The sequence below is a fragment of the Anarhichas minor genome, unplaced genomic scaffold, assembly GCF_050575085.1.
Source record: "Anarhichas minor isolate MPS153535 unplaced genomic scaffold, ASM5057508v1 ptg000040l, whole genome shotgun sequence".
NCBI lineage: Eukaryota > Metazoa > Chordata > Actinopteri > Perciformes > Anarhichadidae > Anarhichas > Anarhichas minor.
In genome coordinates, this window is record NW_027466486.1 from 8,487,655 (window position 1) to 8,504,863 (window position 17,209).

General features: G+C 41.1%; 3 protein-coding genes across 4 annotated transcripts; 1 reads left to right on the top strand and 2 right to left on the bottom strand.

Annotated features, from left to right (window-relative positions):
- Window positions 1-69: 69 nt before the first annotated feature.
- On the bottom strand, window positions 70-4,013 carry degs2 (delta(4)-desaturase, sphingolipid 2). Its single transcript, XM_076108636.1, has 2 exons — window positions 2,023-4,013; window positions 70-1,337 (listed from the first exon to the last, which is right to left on the bottom strand). Exons 1-2 carry the CDS (start codon window positions 2,737-2,739, stop codon window positions 1,194-1,196), a joined length of 861 nt encoding a protein of 286 aa, XP_075964751.1. The 5' UTR covers window positions 2,740-4,013; the 3' UTR covers window positions 70-1,193.
- Window positions 4,014-6,362: 2,349 nt separating this feature from the next.
- yy1a (YY1 transcription factor a) lies at window positions 6,363-9,687 on the top strand. Its single transcript, XM_076107504.1, has 5 exons — window positions 6,363-6,962; window positions 7,845-7,995; window positions 8,192-8,252; window positions 8,427-8,585; window positions 8,833-9,687. The coding sequence occupies exons 1-5, from the start codon at window positions 6,464-6,466 to the stop codon at window positions 9,013-9,015; spliced, it is 1,053 nt and encodes a 350-aa protein (XP_075963619.1). The 5' UTR covers window positions 6,363-6,463; the 3' UTR covers window positions 9,016-9,687.
- Window positions 9,688-10,131: 444 nt separating this feature from the next.
- On the bottom strand, window positions 10,132-17,090 carry tpp1 (tripeptidyl peptidase I). Of its 2 annotated transcripts, XM_076107503.1 has the most exons (13): window positions 16,972-17,090; window positions 16,468-16,542; window positions 15,851-15,990; window positions 15,589-15,739; window positions 15,126-15,247; window positions 14,856-15,040; window positions 14,520-14,718; window positions 14,124-14,312; window positions 13,446-13,518; window positions 12,969-13,089; window positions 12,731-12,892; window positions 12,353-12,478; window positions 10,132-11,827 (listed from the first exon to the last, which is right to left on the bottom strand). In XM_076107503.1, the coding sequence occupies exons 1-13, from the start codon at window positions 16,980-16,982 to the stop codon at window positions 11,687-11,689; spliced, it is 1,695 nt and encodes a 564-aa protein (XP_075963618.1). In that variant the 5' UTR covers window positions 16,983-17,090; the 3' UTR covers window positions 10,132-11,686. The 2 variants fall into 2 exon arrangements, with proteins under 2 accessions (XP_075963618.1, XP_075963617.1); XM_076107502.1 differs by lacking the exon at window positions 16,972-17,090 and having other exon boundaries at window positions 16,468-16,819.
- Window positions 17,091-17,209: the final 119 nt, after the last annotated feature.

Consider the following 17,209-nt stretch of genomic DNA (forward strand, 5'->3'; position numbering starts at 1 on the left):
TGTGTGTGTGTGTGTCCGTCCTTGTGTTTTGTCTAGAAGGCTTACATGAAAGGAGAATCAACCACAAAACAAAGTCGCATTCTTTATATTAGGTTATTCTTACAAAGATCTTTTACTGTTATATATAGTACAGTCATTTAAATAGAAACAAAGATCACGATTATCAATCACAACACTAAAATCAAGTTAAGTGGGTGGACAAAATAACAGAAACAACTTACAATACAATAGCTCTGTAGTAAATATCAGTTTGGTAAAACAGTCTTTAAATTCAAGTGTTGATTTGCTGTAGGACCAGTGTTCACAAAAAGACTCACTAACGCCGACTGAGAGAGACTTGCTGAGCAACATGAAATGACCACTGAGTTACTTTAGCGTGACATTAAAAAAAAAACACCAAACATTTTGAGACTCCAACTGGCATTTTCTAAATAACTACTTTTCTTGCATTATAAACATGTTCCAGTTATTTTGTCCACTCTTTGTAGATGTAATCAAACTGTTTACAGCACGATGAAGCTGCAAGCATGCAGAATGGGGCGTCACTGTAGAAAAGGCTCTTCTTACTGAAAGGTAAGTTTCAATGCTTATTTTCCACCTCAGCACTGCTCTGTATGAGAGATTTGAAATTGTATTCAGTCATCTGAGAGGCGTTCAGTGCCTCGATTCTCACATTCAGAAATTTAGAAGACGTACAGTAATATGTGTAGGCAGGAAACAAAGCAGTTCGTGCCATTTCTGGTAAACCTCATGAGAATGTATGGGACCTTTTCCTACGGAAATGAGGATTTTATTTGTGTTGAAATATTAGCTTTTCATTATTTTGCCTTTCTCAGTGCCTTCTGGATAGAAGGAAATGTCATCACAGTATCATGACAGTGGGCCATGTGCTTATGGCAGGAATACAGGCATGAATAAATAGTGAGATAAGGAAACCAACTAGCTGCATTTGAATTACCGTCCCATTTTCATGCACTTTGAATGTATGCAAATAAAATATGCACATTCATCTGCCTTTCAGAATCTCAAGTACAGGACTTATTTAAGATGTTAGACAGTTTACTAATAGTGACAGCCATACGGAAGGGAATATAATTGCAATATGAGGATAAGGATAGTTCATAGGGGTCCATACATATTTCACGACTGAAATTCACATTTCGGTTCAAAGGAAAATATAATCAGTCACAGATCTATTTCTGCTTGCTTAGCTTGTACTCCCGTTTGATTCTGGCGTATGGGCCAATGCTGTCGTCGAACACAAAGTCCCACAACACCCGAATCCAGGAAGTGTGTTGGGGCAGTGAGTCGTAATACTCTGCTGCAATTTGCTTTACCTGCCAAAGAAAACAACATAACGAGTGAGAATTAGAGCATGTGGAAAAAAAGAATGTTAATTGTTCATCAAATATATATGAATCATCTAAATTGCAGTTGCAAAGTGTGAGAAGCACCTCAGGGACTCGGACATCTAATTTAAAATGGCACCTTATTTCGCTACGACAATCAGATACAGACACAACGGCTGATAGAAGCAGATATGTAACTGCTTTGTTCAACAGGAAAACACATTGCACAGTTTCTGTCGAAACCATCAGACACAGTTTGGACAGCAGTGACTACAGTTGACATAGCAGGATATTAATGCACTGCTGTTTAAGTATAAAATGATAAATAAATAAAAATCCTGAAAATGTATCAATTGATAGTTCAAAAAAAGTAAACGAACATAAGCAAAAAAGTTTAATAAAAGCAGATTCCTGCTGTGTCAATAGGCAGGTATCTCACTTTGGATCTCCTCATCCTCTGGTGGGGCTAGAGAAGCAGCAGTTAATCAATTACAGAGCCCGGCCTTCCATCTGATAAATATTACCAGTTGACAGAAAATGTGACATGTAGCACAGGAGGGGCCCGTCTTATCTGCCCACACCTTGAGAAAAAAATCCCTGACAACCTCAAAAGAATGACTTGAGTCCAAAGTTGGAAATTTAGCCATGATGTATCACAAGAACACAGTCTCACCTGAGGTAGTTTACTGCCAGGTATGCTCGGGAAGTCATGATGCTCCATGTGATACCCAACGTTGAAGGTGATCAGGTTCAGTGATCCATAGTAGGAATATGTCTCGTGTCCCTTCAGGAACATGTAATGCTCAGCTATGAAATGTCCAGAGATAGGATGCAGTCCCAAACACAGGACAGAGCCTGCAATGAGGTAAACAATGGGCTTCAGCCCCCATAGATAGTAGATAATGAAGTCTACGGTGAGCTGAACGGCTGCGTTTAGGATCTCCAGCTGACCCACTGGTTTAGGATTGACCACCAATGGGCGAATGGCGTAGAACAAGGGCTGGAGGAAGAGCCAGAGGACCTTCCTGGCCGGGGTGCAGAAGAACCATCCCTCAATGTCTGTGGGGATGTCAACATCCAGTTGGTCCCCACCAAGATACCGATGGTGGTCGATGTGGTACTTCTTAAAGGAAGCAGAGTAAGGCAACCCGATGGGCAGGTTGGCCCAGATGGCAAACCAGCGGTTCCACTTCGCCAGCTTGTTGCCAAAGGCCACGTTGTGAGAGATGTCGTGGATAGCCAGAGTCAGGGAGTGGTTAATGCAGCCTCCGAAGGCATAAGCCCAGAAGAAGATCCACTTCCAGGAGAGGTCATGGACCAGGTAGCAGGCCAGGAGCTGGGTTATGACCATGCCCGATACTATCCACTTCAGCTGGGGATCCGGACCCATCAGAGACTTGATCTCTGGATATTTGGCTAGGGAGAGAAGCAGACAGAAAGGGACGTGGACAGAAATGAGGTGATTGTAGGAAAGAAAGTGAGTAGAGCAGAAGAGGATTACAGGTAGGAAAAACGAAAGGTAGTAAAGGGAAAAAAAGAAAATAGATTTATGAGAGTAGTGAAAGGGAAGAGAAAAAGTTACAGATTAATCCTTTTCATTTTTTTAAAACATGATTATGTAGAATGTATAGGACGTTAAATATCTGTCATGAATCCAGCAGGGAAAGTTGTTTAGCAAAACTCATTCACTGTCAATTCCAAAAGGTTGATCTCAACCTATCACTGTGACGCTGTGTAACCCAAAGAACATAATCAAGCATGGTGTGTGTATGGTACCAGCCCTTCTCCTGGGAAGGGCCTGCTGATAAAAGTCATATTTAATTGGCAGAGGTGTCGTTTTGCTGAGGGAAATAAAACTGAGTGAGATACAAGGGAGTGGTTCAAACAGTCACCATTACAAAAAGAGCGAGCTTTAGTTAATATGACAATTACAACATAATAGATTAATTCGGACACGCAGGTTCTGATTTGTTACACTGGCCACACCTTACAGCCAGAATTCAGGATCACAGGGGTAAAGGAGCTTATCCCATCATGCATTAGCTGAAGATAGCCATGCACCATCATACAATTTTTCATGCAAATCTGTCCGGCTTCTTTCCTTTCAGCTCATTTGTGTGATGCCACTATGCATGCAAATTGGACCCTCCCTGGTAACAAGGGTTTCACTGCATGTAGGTCTCCCCTTTACTGACCAAACCCTTTTTAAGTTAACGTTTAGCCAATAGGCTTTATGCCAAGATACATCTCCTGCGTATTCTACAGTATGATTTGAACTCAACTCCAGTGTGTCATTTTCTCATACTATTTAGCCATGTTTATGGGCTATACATCTTCAAGTGCTGATATTGTAGCTCACTCACCAGGAAAAAAGTTAAATCAATAACAAGACATCATAAAAGACACTGTTTAAACTCCTTAAGCTGTACAACCGTCAATGGATTTCGTCTTCACCATGTTACAGAGAAACGTGGTATTTCATTCACAAATTAAGGAGTTTTAACTAAAACTTTATTTCAGATTCAACTGCACGCTGCTTTTCAGAGCTACTGCTAAAGAAGACCATCGGGCAGCGTCACAATCATTCATGATCTGTTTGACCACTACTTTAATGATAGCCGTTAGTAACGTAAACTTTATGTCATGCAAGTGGAGCCACAAAAGGCTGCAGACATCCCAAACAAGTATCCATTCAATACAACATAAACCCGCTTGTCAATCTAAATATCCCACATGATCATTTAAAAGGAAGTGAGGCTCAACGACCCCCAACACTCGAATCCCTCTGCCTCTCCCATCAGGGCAAGGCAGAGGATAATTAAAAGAAAAAAACACTTTAATAATTCAAGGCCTGGTGGTGTCAAACAACCCATCACCTTTTAGATGTGCTTCTTTCACACCAGAGTAACTATGTGACTGCTGGACGAAGCCAGGATCAAATGTACGTCAACAGGTTCAGATCTTGTTCATCTAAACTGTTTGAATCAAATTACATAATAGATCAAATTACAAAAGCTGACTTCTGTTAATACAGATTTCATGTATTTAAAAAGTGAGAAAATAAGAAGGACCATAGCCTATATACAATACACAGTTTGGACAAATATTCTCTTGCATTAATGATGTATTGACAACAGACGAGGTTTAAGGCGGTTTGTTGAATAAAGGTTATACTTTCACGGATTCTTCCAGATCCCCCGACTCTCACAAGGCCTTTCTCCTCACTTAATGCATAGCACTGCAACTGTTTTTGTCATGCGCAGGGAATGTGTCTTGTTACAAGCCCGGAGGCATTGTCAACTGCACCTGCTATCAATATGCTGGTATTGTCTTCGAAGTCAGAGAAAATGATGACTGATAACAAGAACAGGCGATAGCCTTGCGTTAGATTTTCAAGCAAAACTCAAATCTGGTATCAAATATTCAATTTAACTTTTGCTGAAAGCCACATTCCCTCCTTCTTTTCACTTTTGCTAACAAAACTGTCATGAAAATACTGTAAGTAGCCTACCGAAATTCGAGGTGAACTGTGAGAAAAGAAAATGTGAGATAAATGTGATATGATTTAAAATATTAGTCACAATTGTAATGTAAATTATATTGTATTTGTATTACTTTTATATATCATTACCTTTGAAGATCTGAAGTTTAAAATAGAGTTTAAAATAATATTTATAGTTGTGCTTAGAAAGAATTGTGTAACTTACATCCCCAAGTAAGTGAATCACTCATGTATGTCAGTTGCTATGTCTCCCATGCATCCATTGTGGACGCAGAGCTCGTTAAGCAACAGCTAGTAAACAGGTTTAACCGGCTGTGACTTTTAAAAAATGAGGAGGAAAAAATTCGCTTCAACTTATAAAACCAACTTACCTGGAATTTAACTCAGCAGTTTTCTCAGTGACAGCAAAGCTTTTATTAGTTTTTAAATAATATCTTACCCAGCATTTCTTTTCGTCTTGAAGTGTGCGGCTGGTCATTGTAGACCCATTCAAAGTCGCCTCTTCCACCTGTCTTCCCCATGACTAACCTGTCTCCGTCCGAAGCAACCAGCTCTGTGGCGTTATGTGTGTCATCAAACCTTCACAGTATCGGGACACACCCACTCACACTGACTCTGGGGCTCTGCACTCATTTGAGTGCAGAGTGCAGGTGTGAGGAGTGATCACAAACTCCTCCCCCCGAGCTGAGCGCCTGCTGAAATGTTGGCCATGTAATATTTTGCTCCCCAGCATGCAAACAACTGCATATTTACATTCTGTCACGAGAAACAACTGGCATGATACTTCTATGCGATGCTGTGTACTGGTATTGCACAAGTAATAGTCTATTTAAAAAAAAGAAAATACAGTCCAGCTTGCTCTACCAACAATAACGCATAGGTCTACTCATTTTACGTGACACATCTATTTGGTAAATATCAGTGGAATTAATGGAAGGCTGTTTGTGAAACATAGGATAATATTGTAATCCCATTTGTTGTTCCCAGCCTCCGAAATTTGAGAATTTGCTTTGCTTGTCTCTGTTTTATATCATTGTAAATGTAATATATTTGCGTTTTTGACTGTGGCTTTTTCTATTTGAATATGTCACATGGTCTCAGGAAAATTATAATTTTCAAATTCTATAGACCAAGCAATTAGTAAAATAAACAAACAAATTGTGTTATAATATTTGCATAAAACATTAAGTGGAACAATTAAAGAAGCTAAAATGATGATCAAGACTCATTTCCACTAGCTTGAGTTGTTGTTGTTTTTAAACACTATTATTGTATAGCCTATTCATATTATATTACATGTTGGGCTATGATTAATACGACCATAATATGTTTTTTGTCAATAAATAATTGATTACATGTACATTTACATTCATGTAAATATCTTTATGCCCAAGTTTTAAGAATGAAGACGCTGCAGGTTTGAGTTTCCCATTTGAAAGGGCCTTCGCTGGTCCAAATCACGCGAGACTTGAGAACTAGAGCATTGTGGCGACGAGAGTACAGTACAGTAGTGTAGAGTTGTTGTAGGAGAGGGAGGAGGAAGGCTGAGTTTAGACAGGAGGAAAAGAGAGAGTGTAAAAATAGCATATAAGGAGGAAATACAACATTTATCATGGCGTCGGGGGACACTCTGTACATAGAAACGGACGGGTCAGAAATGCCAGCGGAAATAGTGGAACTGCATGAAATCGAAGTAGAGACAATCGAGACAACAATTGTTGGAGACGACGGTGAACACCAGCCTATGATCGCGTTACAGCCTCTTGACTCGGATGATCCACACTCGATTCACTCGCACCAGGAGGTGATTTTGGTGCAAACAAGAGAGGAGGTGGTGGGCGAAGATGACTCTGAACTGCACACGGATGACGGGTATGAGGACCAAATCCTCATCCCAGTGCCTGCCGTGGAGGAGGACTATATCGAACAGACTCTTGTTACTTGCGCCGGGAGAAGCTCTTCGACAGGCCGGATGAAGAGGGCTGGAAGCGGAAAGAAAGCGGGCAAAAAGAGCTACATGAGCGGGGGAGAAATGGGCAGAAAGTGGGAACAGAAGCAGGTCCAGATAAAGACTTTAGAGGGGGAGTTTTCAGTGACTATGTGGGCATCGGGTAAGTACAGAGTCTTGAGTGAATTCTTTCAAGCTGGCCCCTCGCTTTGTTCTCAGCGTGTGTGTCGTGTGACTGGGCCCAGCTGGGGCCTTGTCCTCCGCTAAAGTAGGAACTATTTCCCAACTCTGAGACACTTGAAATCCATTTGAAATGTTTTTGTTTTTATGGGAAGCCATGTTTTATGTGTCGATGGGCGCCGCCATATTTCCCCGGTCTAGAAAGTATGGCGGCCCGAAAAAATGGCGTTTATTTGGCCGACGAAGATGGCGGCGAGTGTGGGAGCGAGTGCAGCTGGCTCCGCTAGGCCGCTGTGGCGCAGTTCAACGGTAACGGTGGTGGTGCCTTCAGGGGCCCCTCAGACTTTACACTTCCTTAGAAGACATACATGTTCACATAAGCTAACGTAATGTAAAACATTGTATGGTTTAAACGGTGACAAATTCCTACAAAATACTATCAACTTCTCAACTTTCATATCGGATAATTGCAACTTATATTTGTTAATATTTGAAACGTGTTTCTAAACACGGAAGTGTGAATCTTCCCGTACTATTTCACTCAGTTTATTAAAGGGAGATATTTAAAAGTACCACTCAATTGCAAAGATATGTGCATGAGTGAGTTAGTAAGTAAAGATTAGTTAGAAAAAATAGATTAGTTTGAGTTCTTTTATTTTCCGCACTATTTATATTTTATAACAAAAAACATGACACTTTTGGTCTACAACATGCTTCTATTAGTAGACAATAAGTAACAGAGTGTCAGGGAATACTCATGAGGAGTTGTCATGAAAAAGGGTTTATCTCTAAATGACTTGAATCAATGTTTTCCACATGTTCTTGTACTGTCTTCATTATCAACACCTCTGTTCCTCCCATTCAGATGACAAGAAGGACATAGACCACGAGGAGCAAATCATAGGGGAAAACTCTCCACCAGATTATTCTGAATACATGACGGGGAAGAAGCTTCCTCCTGGAGGAATCCCAGGCATTGACCTCTCAGACCCCAAACAGCTGGCAGAGTTTGCACGGTACGGACGTTTATGTTAACTTTTTCTTGTGATTTGTAGTATTTACCTTAGTATTGATTTTAAATGACTGGGTGGCCTGGCCCCATTACACATACAAGTTTTACCAGGAGTTATTTTGTAAACACATCTTAGTATCTGTCTGTTTCAGGAATGTGGATAGTCTATAATGATGTGATCACTTTTATTTCTGATGCAGAATGAAGCCAAGAAAAGTAAAAGAAGACGATGCACCCAGAACGATAGCCTGTCCACATAAAGTGAGCGGTGGTCTGTTTATTACACCAGTTTATACAGTACTGTGCAAAGGATGACGGTTAACATACATGAACAGAAGCCTACTCTGTTCTACTGTATTCCTTTATTGTAAACATCACCGTAAAGTAAATGTATGTCCCGAGTGATGAGCTTCATCTGGTTTCTCTCCGGCTCAGGGATGTACCAAGATGTTCAGGGACAACTCAGCGATGAGAAAGCACTTGCATACCCACGGGCCTCGTGTGCACGTCTGTGCAGAGTGTGGCAAAGCCTTTGTGGAGAGTTCAAAACTGAAGAGGCATCAACTGGTACACACAGGAGAGAAACCTTTCCAGGTGAGTCCTTTTTTTTTTTTTTTTTGGTGTGTCATATTTTCCTTCTTCTGGAGAAAGCTGCATCATTTTAATGTGCTTTAAAAGAAGGATTTTAATACTGAAATGTAAGCTTTGCCCAACTTGCTTTGTGGAAGAGCAATTGTATACAAACCTTACTGTTGTCATCTCAAATGTACCTGCAGTTGAATTCTATCAGTTTTATCTGTGAGACATGTAGCAGCGTTAACTCGATCTCTCTCGTCTCCAGTGCACATTTGAGGGCTGTGGCAAGCGGTTCTCTCTGGACTTTAACTTGCGCACACATGTGCGTATTCACACTGGAGACCGCCCGTATGTGTGCCCCTTTGATGGCTGCAACAAAAAATTTGCCCAGTCAACCAACCTGAAGTCTCACATCCTCACACACGCCAAAGCCAAAAACAACCAGTGAAAAGACAACGACGTGAACACACACTGGAGGACTTGACCCGTATCTCCGCTTCTTGACAAACTAATGTCCCGTGGCCTGCTTTGTTGTGAAACAAGAAGTCCCCTTTGTATTATCTCTAGATAAAAGGTTTTTGAGAAATGACCTTTTCTCAGACTTTTTGATAAACTTATGGAGGTTTGAACGAGGAACTCATGAGAACCCCGACCCCCTCAGGCATCTCTCTCTCTCTCTCTCTCTCTCTCTCTACCCTACTTTGGCGCTACCTGGATGGAACAATTTACGCTTTCTTCTTGTGAAGATGTTAATTCATGGATCTGCACCTAAAGCATATTTATACCTTAACACAGCCATTTCAAAAGTTTTTGCAATAGATGTCAAATTTGCATCAATCCTCAGCAATGACACCTTTTCAATTTTCTACTTTCCCCAAGTGTGCATATTGTACACGGTTTGACATAAGCTCTGTGGTAATGTATGTAGTGAGATTGTCCCCGTAGCTCTTATTAGGTTTCAGTTTGTTTTAACTCTCCCTTTCATCTGAGTGTGTTTCGAGGGGGGACTGGGTGGTCTTTGCATATATTCATTTTGTACAACGCAATATCTGAATCATGTAGATAATAGCCATGTGATTTTCAATAGTGATCACCGATTAAAATGTTTTTCTCCCTTGCACTACAAACACTAAAACTGTCATCTGTCCTCTCACATTTTAAACTCGACCTTAATATAATTCCCATGTTTATAATATTCAACTGTTCATTTAGAGACAAATACTACAGCTGCTCAAAAACCTGAATGATTTAAGGTCACGACATCATCACTGGGATATGGGAACACTTCTTCAGAAACACGTAATCTGAGCACATGGAGTTCTGTTTTTAATATCAACCATCAGGACAATATAAGTAGTGTTTGAGGTTCTGTTTAAGCTCAACAAGAATCACGTTTGTGGTAACACTGTTGGTATTGGAGATTGCTTCAGCAGTGTAACAATACGTTGATAAAATAATCTCCAGACAATTATTTCTTTGTCTGGTAACAATGAGAAAGATCAGTTGTTTGATAAATTACTTCACTGTACACTTCCTCACTTGGTTACTTTGAGAAACAAGGAAGTGAAACAAATTCTGGTTCTTTTATTTTTCAGCACACTGCAAATATACAATTGACAATTGTATCACGTCTTAAAACTGTACAGCTTGAAAGTGGCATCTTAACGCTGGTAAAGTGTAACAACGGTTCAAGTACACAGTCAACTCATTGTTTCTGTCTGACATGAGAAAGACAAGAGGCCAGGGAGAATTTAAACATTTGCATTAGAAATTAAAAAGGACTTTTTAAAGAGAAACTCTTTGCTCACTTTGGCAGCTGCAACCTCACATGTTACTAATTGTACTTCAGTAGTAACCGCAATATCATTTCATGGCCCCAACTAAATTATTTTCATTATTAAACATGAACTAGGTAATGCTGGCAGTTATGCATTAAAAAAAAAACATTACAATCAATTCAGCAATTTCTCAGATTACTCACCAATTAATTTCCATTACATTTTCAATTTCCACAAACGTGAGGTGCATTCCTAAAAACTGCAGCATCCCGATCATCCTAAACAATCAACGGACATTTCCAAGTAAAAATCGACCCTTAATAAACAATGCATCACAGGCAGTCTCACACATTAAATACATCTGATTTGAGGATTTAAATGGTTTAAAGATCAAGACGTGCAACAATGCTGGTGGGTAGAAGCGGCGCTGAATCACCTTTAACCCACGTTACAGTGCATTTGGTTAGTTTGTAGCGCAGAACAAACGGCAACAAAACAAAGTAAAATCAAGTTTCAAAAGGTCCTGGTGATCTTATGCTACATACTGTATGTTCCCGTTTCATTTCAAATACACAAGTGACTTTATTGTTTTGAATTGCATGCAAACAGTCATTTGTTATTAAATACAACTATGACTAGCTCATCCCTGCAGAGTAGTATGGCAAAATAGACCAATATTACACTTTGGCCATCTCATCCAAACTTCTATCTAATGTTATGCTGAATTGCCTGATCTGGTGAAAATATTGCATAAAGATTCTTAATTGAACGTCCAACTTAACACTATTAAAATCAAAACCTATTGAAATAGGCCTGTGTGTACCTCTAAGAGGTGGTTTTTATTACGATTATGTTCTTTATGCGTAGCAACCAGTTTACCCACACTTCCCCTTGCTTGTGTATCTAGCGGCATGACTTTAAGGCATAAGATTGCTGTTAACACTAAGATATCTGGAAGTGTGTTTGAGAGATTCACTGAGAAATCTGGGTCAGTTAAAAATGCAGTCAACAGCAGAAACAAGCAACTGCAAGTCTAGCAATAAAAATCCCAAACCACCACTATCCCTGACCTAAAATATTTAAGGAAACAGTTTTAAGCCTTTTGGAGAATTGATAAAAGAGGAGTCAAGAGTATCCTTACATGCATACGAGTGAAGATAAAACAATCCTGAATAACGCAGTGTTTGACTGCAAAATGACTGAATAAAACAAAGGCGGCATCAATCTAAAGCGTAGGCATTTTCCCTCTATTTCACCATCCTGCCTCTGGATTTGTGTAGAGTACCTGCTCTCAGAGCAGACACCACCCTGTAGGTTTCAGTCTCATGAACTGTGGGGGTTTCACTCAGCCAGCAGAGCAGCCAGCAGTGCAGGGTAGTTTGGTGTCCCCCATCCTGTAACAGGATCCCACGATGGTGCAGCACAGAAACCTTGACCCTGAACCTGTTTGTCCAGACAGCTCAGGTGACAGCCCTCGGTCACCTGGAGATGCAAAGCATTTAGGAAACAGACCACAACTACAAGGTATGTTGACAAAGGGTTTCCCTCTGCTTTCTTTTCACACAATACCTTATTGAATGTACTAACATAGTCTGGTGTTTTTCATACTGCAAATTGAGTTATTTTGGATAGTTCTACAGTTTGGTTCCTGTTATTTTGTTTTCTGTTCCCAACTGTTCAAACTACATTTCTAATACTCTGTCCCCATTGTTTATGTAAATTGGTAGAACACATTTTTAGGCACCTGTTAATATAATGTAGTCCAATACAACAGTCCCTTTAACTATGATCTCAATAATACACATGTAATTTAATTTACACATTTCCGACAAAATGTTCGGACTGAACATTGTAAATTTGGTAAAATGCAGTATTTATGGCAGAGCTGTGGTATTGAATTGCAATAGATTAAATACACCAGTGTATCCACTACATAAGTCTAAGTCTGGAAACAAGCTTTACGGGTCAAGTGTATAACGATGTAACTACTGTAATAACTTGACTTACATCAAACAGAGCTTGTCCCTTGAGCTTGTAGAGGCGAGGGTTGAGGAAGCCCAGGGTGGGCAGGCCCTTCAGCAGCCGCTGGTCATTGATGAGAGACAGCATGCCTCCGACCACAGGGGTTGATGCCTGGAAGGTAGATCAATCGATGAGAGATACAATAAAGTGACCAATTATTACTAAAAAGATAACTACTGTATACTCTTTTAGGAATGTTTTTTGGACAGTGACAATGTGAATAACTTGCTTGTATGTTTAGATTTATTTATATTTTAGCCTTTGTTTTCACTACAGGAAATCATTGTATGGCTTTCTATCTGTTCCGTCACATTACCAACGCTGTACTCACGAAGAAGCTTAACCAAATGTGAGATATTTTACCGAGGTTCCAGACACCCAGGGGACCGGTACTCTGTTCATGACCACCCAGTAGTTATCCGACAGGGCAGCCATGTCTGGATAGGCCCTGCCGCTGGTATTGAAGTATGACTGAGGAGGAAGGGTTGCTGCTACAGTCTTCAGGTACCCATCTACTGCACTGGCCTACAGGAACAGAAATACACATCATCAATTACTGCAATAACTGCGCCTATAAGAGCTGTTGACCTGATGTTCTTACCTGGTAGTCGGGCATCTTGAAGACGTTGCTGAAGCCTCCTCCACTGATGTAATCTGTAACCTCATATGTGACTTTAAATGGGTTCTTGAATGATGTTCCTCCTACTGTAGTCACATATGGGCTGGGAACGAGTGACAGGACATAGAGCGATGGATGTTTAATGCTTTTCCCACACCCTTTGAGAGTAGACCTGCACTACACTAGCGACAAAACATACACGAGGGGGAGTTGGATGGACCTAGAAACGTCTGTCTGTTGCACTGAATCAACCTTTTGCAAAGAATACTGCAGGCTAAATTCTTTGTTGAATTGTTTTTCTTTCTAAATTTGAAATGGAACATCCATATGTCTTTTTGGATTCCCATAACACCAACACAAGGCATGAGACACATGCCCCAGTCCAGTCCTATGCTAATGGCAGTAACTAGTGTCACGCAGAAACCTGTCTGCATTCAGAAATGTAGAACAAGAACATACCTTGATGCAGGAAAACTTGGCCTGAAGGAGTTTTGGCCTTTACCCAAATGTTTGCAGCCTGCACCACTGTCACCTGAATATGAAACAAGATCCGATACAAAGAGTGATGTAAGAGATGCTCCTTAAACATCAGACTGAAGATTATGTAGCAGGTTCAAGTTCTCTTTTTCCAGTGCCAACATGCCTAGGTTTTTATTTAGAACAATAGTGGTATGTTTATGTTTCAAGTGTGATAATGTGCTGTCAATAACAACGAAGCGTCGCCACAGTAAGTTGACACCTCGTTTTTTTTTTTTTTAAAGAAACCATCCGCTCCCTCTCAAGCTGTTGCAAAAAGTTTCAGTTTACAGTTCCCAATTTGTTGAATTCTTGTCATTTGTGTCCACTGAAAACAGGAATTTGTTATTTTGCTAAACAAACTAGATGAATTAGAAACAAAGCCAGAAACTAGTGAAAGGTCGCAGTCATTGCCTTTAACAGGAGTGACAGAATGTGACTTTGATGCGACGATCACATTTTCAACAGGCTGAAACTCCTGTAGTCAAACGGACACAAACAAAGGCTTTGTTAGCTCATTAACGGCACTAATTTGCCGACACGGTATAGATTAAGTGTAGTTTGGGGATGTTGTTGAATGTCTCTGTGTGGATGGGCTCAGCATACTTCCTCCTCACTGACCAGAAGCAAAGAGCAAAGAGATTCCCCTGACGCCGGCCTTCATAAACTCTGTGTTGATGCGCATCATGTATGCAGTGGACAGGCTGTCTTCATCGTCTCCGTAGCTGATGGTGTGAACCCAGGGGAGGTCAGACATGTTGCTGAGCAAAACCATCCACTGGAGGAACGGCTCCTGGGACTCGTGACGACCTGAAGGAGCATTCATTTATGCTATTTTACCTCCTAACTTTGCTGAACACTTTCTTTTAATGTAACTGTACACTTAGCCTACATATGATTAGGGTTAGTGTCTCTCGATTTAACATTATTATTTTAACTGAAAAAAGTTAATTCAAAGTCAATATCATTTGTCAGTTCTTCACACACACGATTGAAGCCTCAGTCTCTCATACAGACCTTGATTGGTGAAGACCCATGTGGAGATGTTTGCCCCTGTGCTCATGATGTACTCTACATCCAGACTGGCCTCAATACCGACCTTTCCTGCTCCCTGGGTGCCTACGACCCGGTACACCCGAGAGAGATGCTCGAAGCTTCTGCCATACATGCCCATGAACTCTGCCAGGTCTGCATCGCTGTAGTACTGCTCCAGGAACTAAAAGAGAAAACGGCTAGCTGAAGTAAGAAAGTACACCAAGTTGTGTTGAGAATAGTGTCTGAGCTAATGTGTACATGCCTGACTGCAACACACGCACAGCCTTCTACTATGAACTCATTCTGAGATGGCCACACCTGAGCTACAGCCTGGCTGTTGTTCTGAGCTGTTCCCACATCAGCTGCTGTGAGGTTATAGCGGGCTCTCAAGACGGAGGGAGTCACTCCCAGGTGCAGCCCTGCCTTGGAACGCTTTTGCTTCCTGTTAGACGAGGCTTTGCGGAGGTCCTGCCCTTTAGGAGGGAGGCGGTGAAGCCCTCCAACTGTGGAAACAAAAAGAAAAAAACTAAATATACAGCAATCACAGATGACAGCTGAACATGTTACACCTTTAGAAATGGTTCTCACCAAAGTCCAGGTGCTGGTGAACATCATCATGAACAGAGTACGGAGCTGAAGACCTCACCAAAGAGTGGCCATCCCTGATGTAACGGTGGAACTTGCTACCTGGAAGCAGCGTCTCTGCAACCCTGAATGCACAAAACAAAAAAAACAACCACAGCCTTGGCTTGTATGAAGAACTCTGAGTAAGTTAAATATACTCCAAGAGTGCCTTTGTTTTACTGATGCCAGTAAATAAAACAAATGTTCACGGTCTAATAACCTTGGCCTAGATTCCTGACAGACTGATTTTAACCAACAACCACAGAAAGAGGAACTGTATCACGAGATAAGAGCATGCTTGGGTTACACACACAGGGAACTTCAGCAGAAAAGGTAATTTTTTTTGTGTCTTAACTGTGTCAAAAGCAAGTAGAAATTACTGTTGAGTAAGTAGAACAAATGTTGCTTAAAAAAAAGATATGCTTACTCTGCAGTCATGGTGCACTGTAAAAAGTCCTGAGTGCGTACAGTCAGGCAGTTTGTAATCCCATTACTCTGCAGCCAGTGATGCACCATTTTCTGGGTCAGCTCAGTCGGACGCACGAGGGACGACACTTCTTCCAGGGTGAGGTACTTACCTGTGGAGGACAAATCAGGCTTATGTCTCTCTGTGGTATGAAAGGGCTTTTGTCTCATCAGTTAAACATTGTTTTAGATCCCAAATCTTTAGAGCTACATGAAGACCCTACCATATTGTGCTGAGTCAGGGTCCGACACCAGCCTGAGTGTTTCCTCTAGCAGGTCAGTGTTTTGCTGCTTCAGGGCAAAGGTCAGCTCCAGCTCCTCTGAGGGGTTAACCCTACCCGCATGAGTCCAGTCGTCTGGTATCCTGAGGAAAGATAGAAACCATTTATTGATGTTTTACGATTGATGACTTTGTTGCGTTTCTACGGTAAACTGAACCATTATGCAAACATTCAGAAACATCAAAGTAATTTGACCTTTTCTGACCAACCCAGAGATTTTAATCCTGATCCATAAAGTGTTTCATTCTGTGCTGCAGTTCACAAGATTATTCAAAAACAAATTACCGATGAAGTTCACAGGACCTGATTTTTGGTCTGGATTTGGAGCCACACTTGGAAACAAAAGTAATAGTAACAACTCGCATACTAGTCGTAGTGATAATAGTAGTTTTCTACTTTTATAAATGTCTTTGCTGCACATTTGGGCTGCCAAGATCAGTCTGTGTAGAAAGAGTCGGCGAGGCTCGACTTTCAAATGTCATAAAAAAGGGGGATACAAACATGATTTATTAAAAGACAGAGAGAGATAAGGAAATGGCTCTGAAGGTGGATTTGCTCACAAGACATCTTGGTCATGTTCCAGATATCCACTCCAGGCCAACGAGCTGAACAACAAGGGGATGGACAAGGTCAGCCTGGTGGAAGGAGAAACAACACATTGTAGAATAACATGAACACATGCAGAGGTCCATACACACATAAATACCGCCGGGAAATATTGAAAAGACGTTATCTCGCGGTAACAACAAAACAAAGCCTCATTGTGACCGTTTAGTAACGTCACGTCAGATTACACACATGTCTTAACCCGCAGATAAAGACACACATAACACATGTTTGCTAACTCTTCATCCATTACAAAAAGAGACACGTTATTTATAGCAGCCTCAACGTTACGCGAACACTTAACCCCGCTGCGTTAGCTGGCAGCTATCTCTGTAGGTCAGGAACGAAACAAAGAGCGGCACATTACAAAGTCGCGTTACAAAGAGTTCGCGGGAACAGACTTTCTTTCCGAGTGTTCTCTATAACAATACACGACTACGAACTTCAAAACCACTCACAGTGTGTTCATCGTGTCCTCGGCTGGTACAGTTGTCGAAACTCAGCTGTGGTGTCCGGCAGGCTGGAGGTATGGACGCAGCAGTCACGTGACATGCTTTCACGTGATTTTGACATTCACTGTTTTTTTGCAGTATACCGTCAGTTGCGCAAGCAGCCATTCCCTCTCTGCCGTTTGTCTTTGTCTGTATTAGCTGCGGATGGAAGACCAGGGTTAGATTCGTGACTCGGACTCCATGT

Coding starts and splice junctions, on each gene's coding strand:
- degs2 (XM_076108636.1), bottom strand. CDS start 2,739: ATGGGTCCGGATCCCCAGCTGAAGTGGATAGTATCGGGCATGGTCATA. Junction 1,338..2,022: donor CTGGCAGTAAACTACCTCAG/GTGAGACTGTGT, acceptor TTTCTTTGGCAG/GTAAAGCAAATTGCAGCAGA.
- tpp1 (XM_076107502.1), bottom strand. CDS start 16,607: ATGTGTGTATGGACCTCTGCATGTGTTCATGTTATTCTACAATGTGTT. Junction 14,719..14,855: donor ACAGCCAGGCTGTAGCTCAG/GTGTGGCCATCT, acceptor TTTCTCTTTTAG/TTCCTGGAGCAGTACTACAG. Junction 13,090..13,445: donor CCAAGTTTTCCTGCATCAAG/GTATGTTCTTGT, acceptor ACTCGTTCCCAG/CCCATATGTGACTACAGTAG.
- yy1a (XM_076107504.1), top strand. CDS start 6,464: ATGGCGTCGGGGGACACTCTGTACATAGAAACGGACGGGTCAGAAATG. Junction 7,996..8,191: donor CAGCTGGCAGAGTTTGCACG/GTACGGACGTTT, acceptor TTTCTGATGCAG/AATGAAGCCAAGAAAAGTAA. Junction 8,586..8,832: donor CAGGAGAGAAACCTTTCCAG/GTGAGTCCTTTT, acceptor TCTCGTCTCCAG/TGCACATTTGAGGGCTGTGG.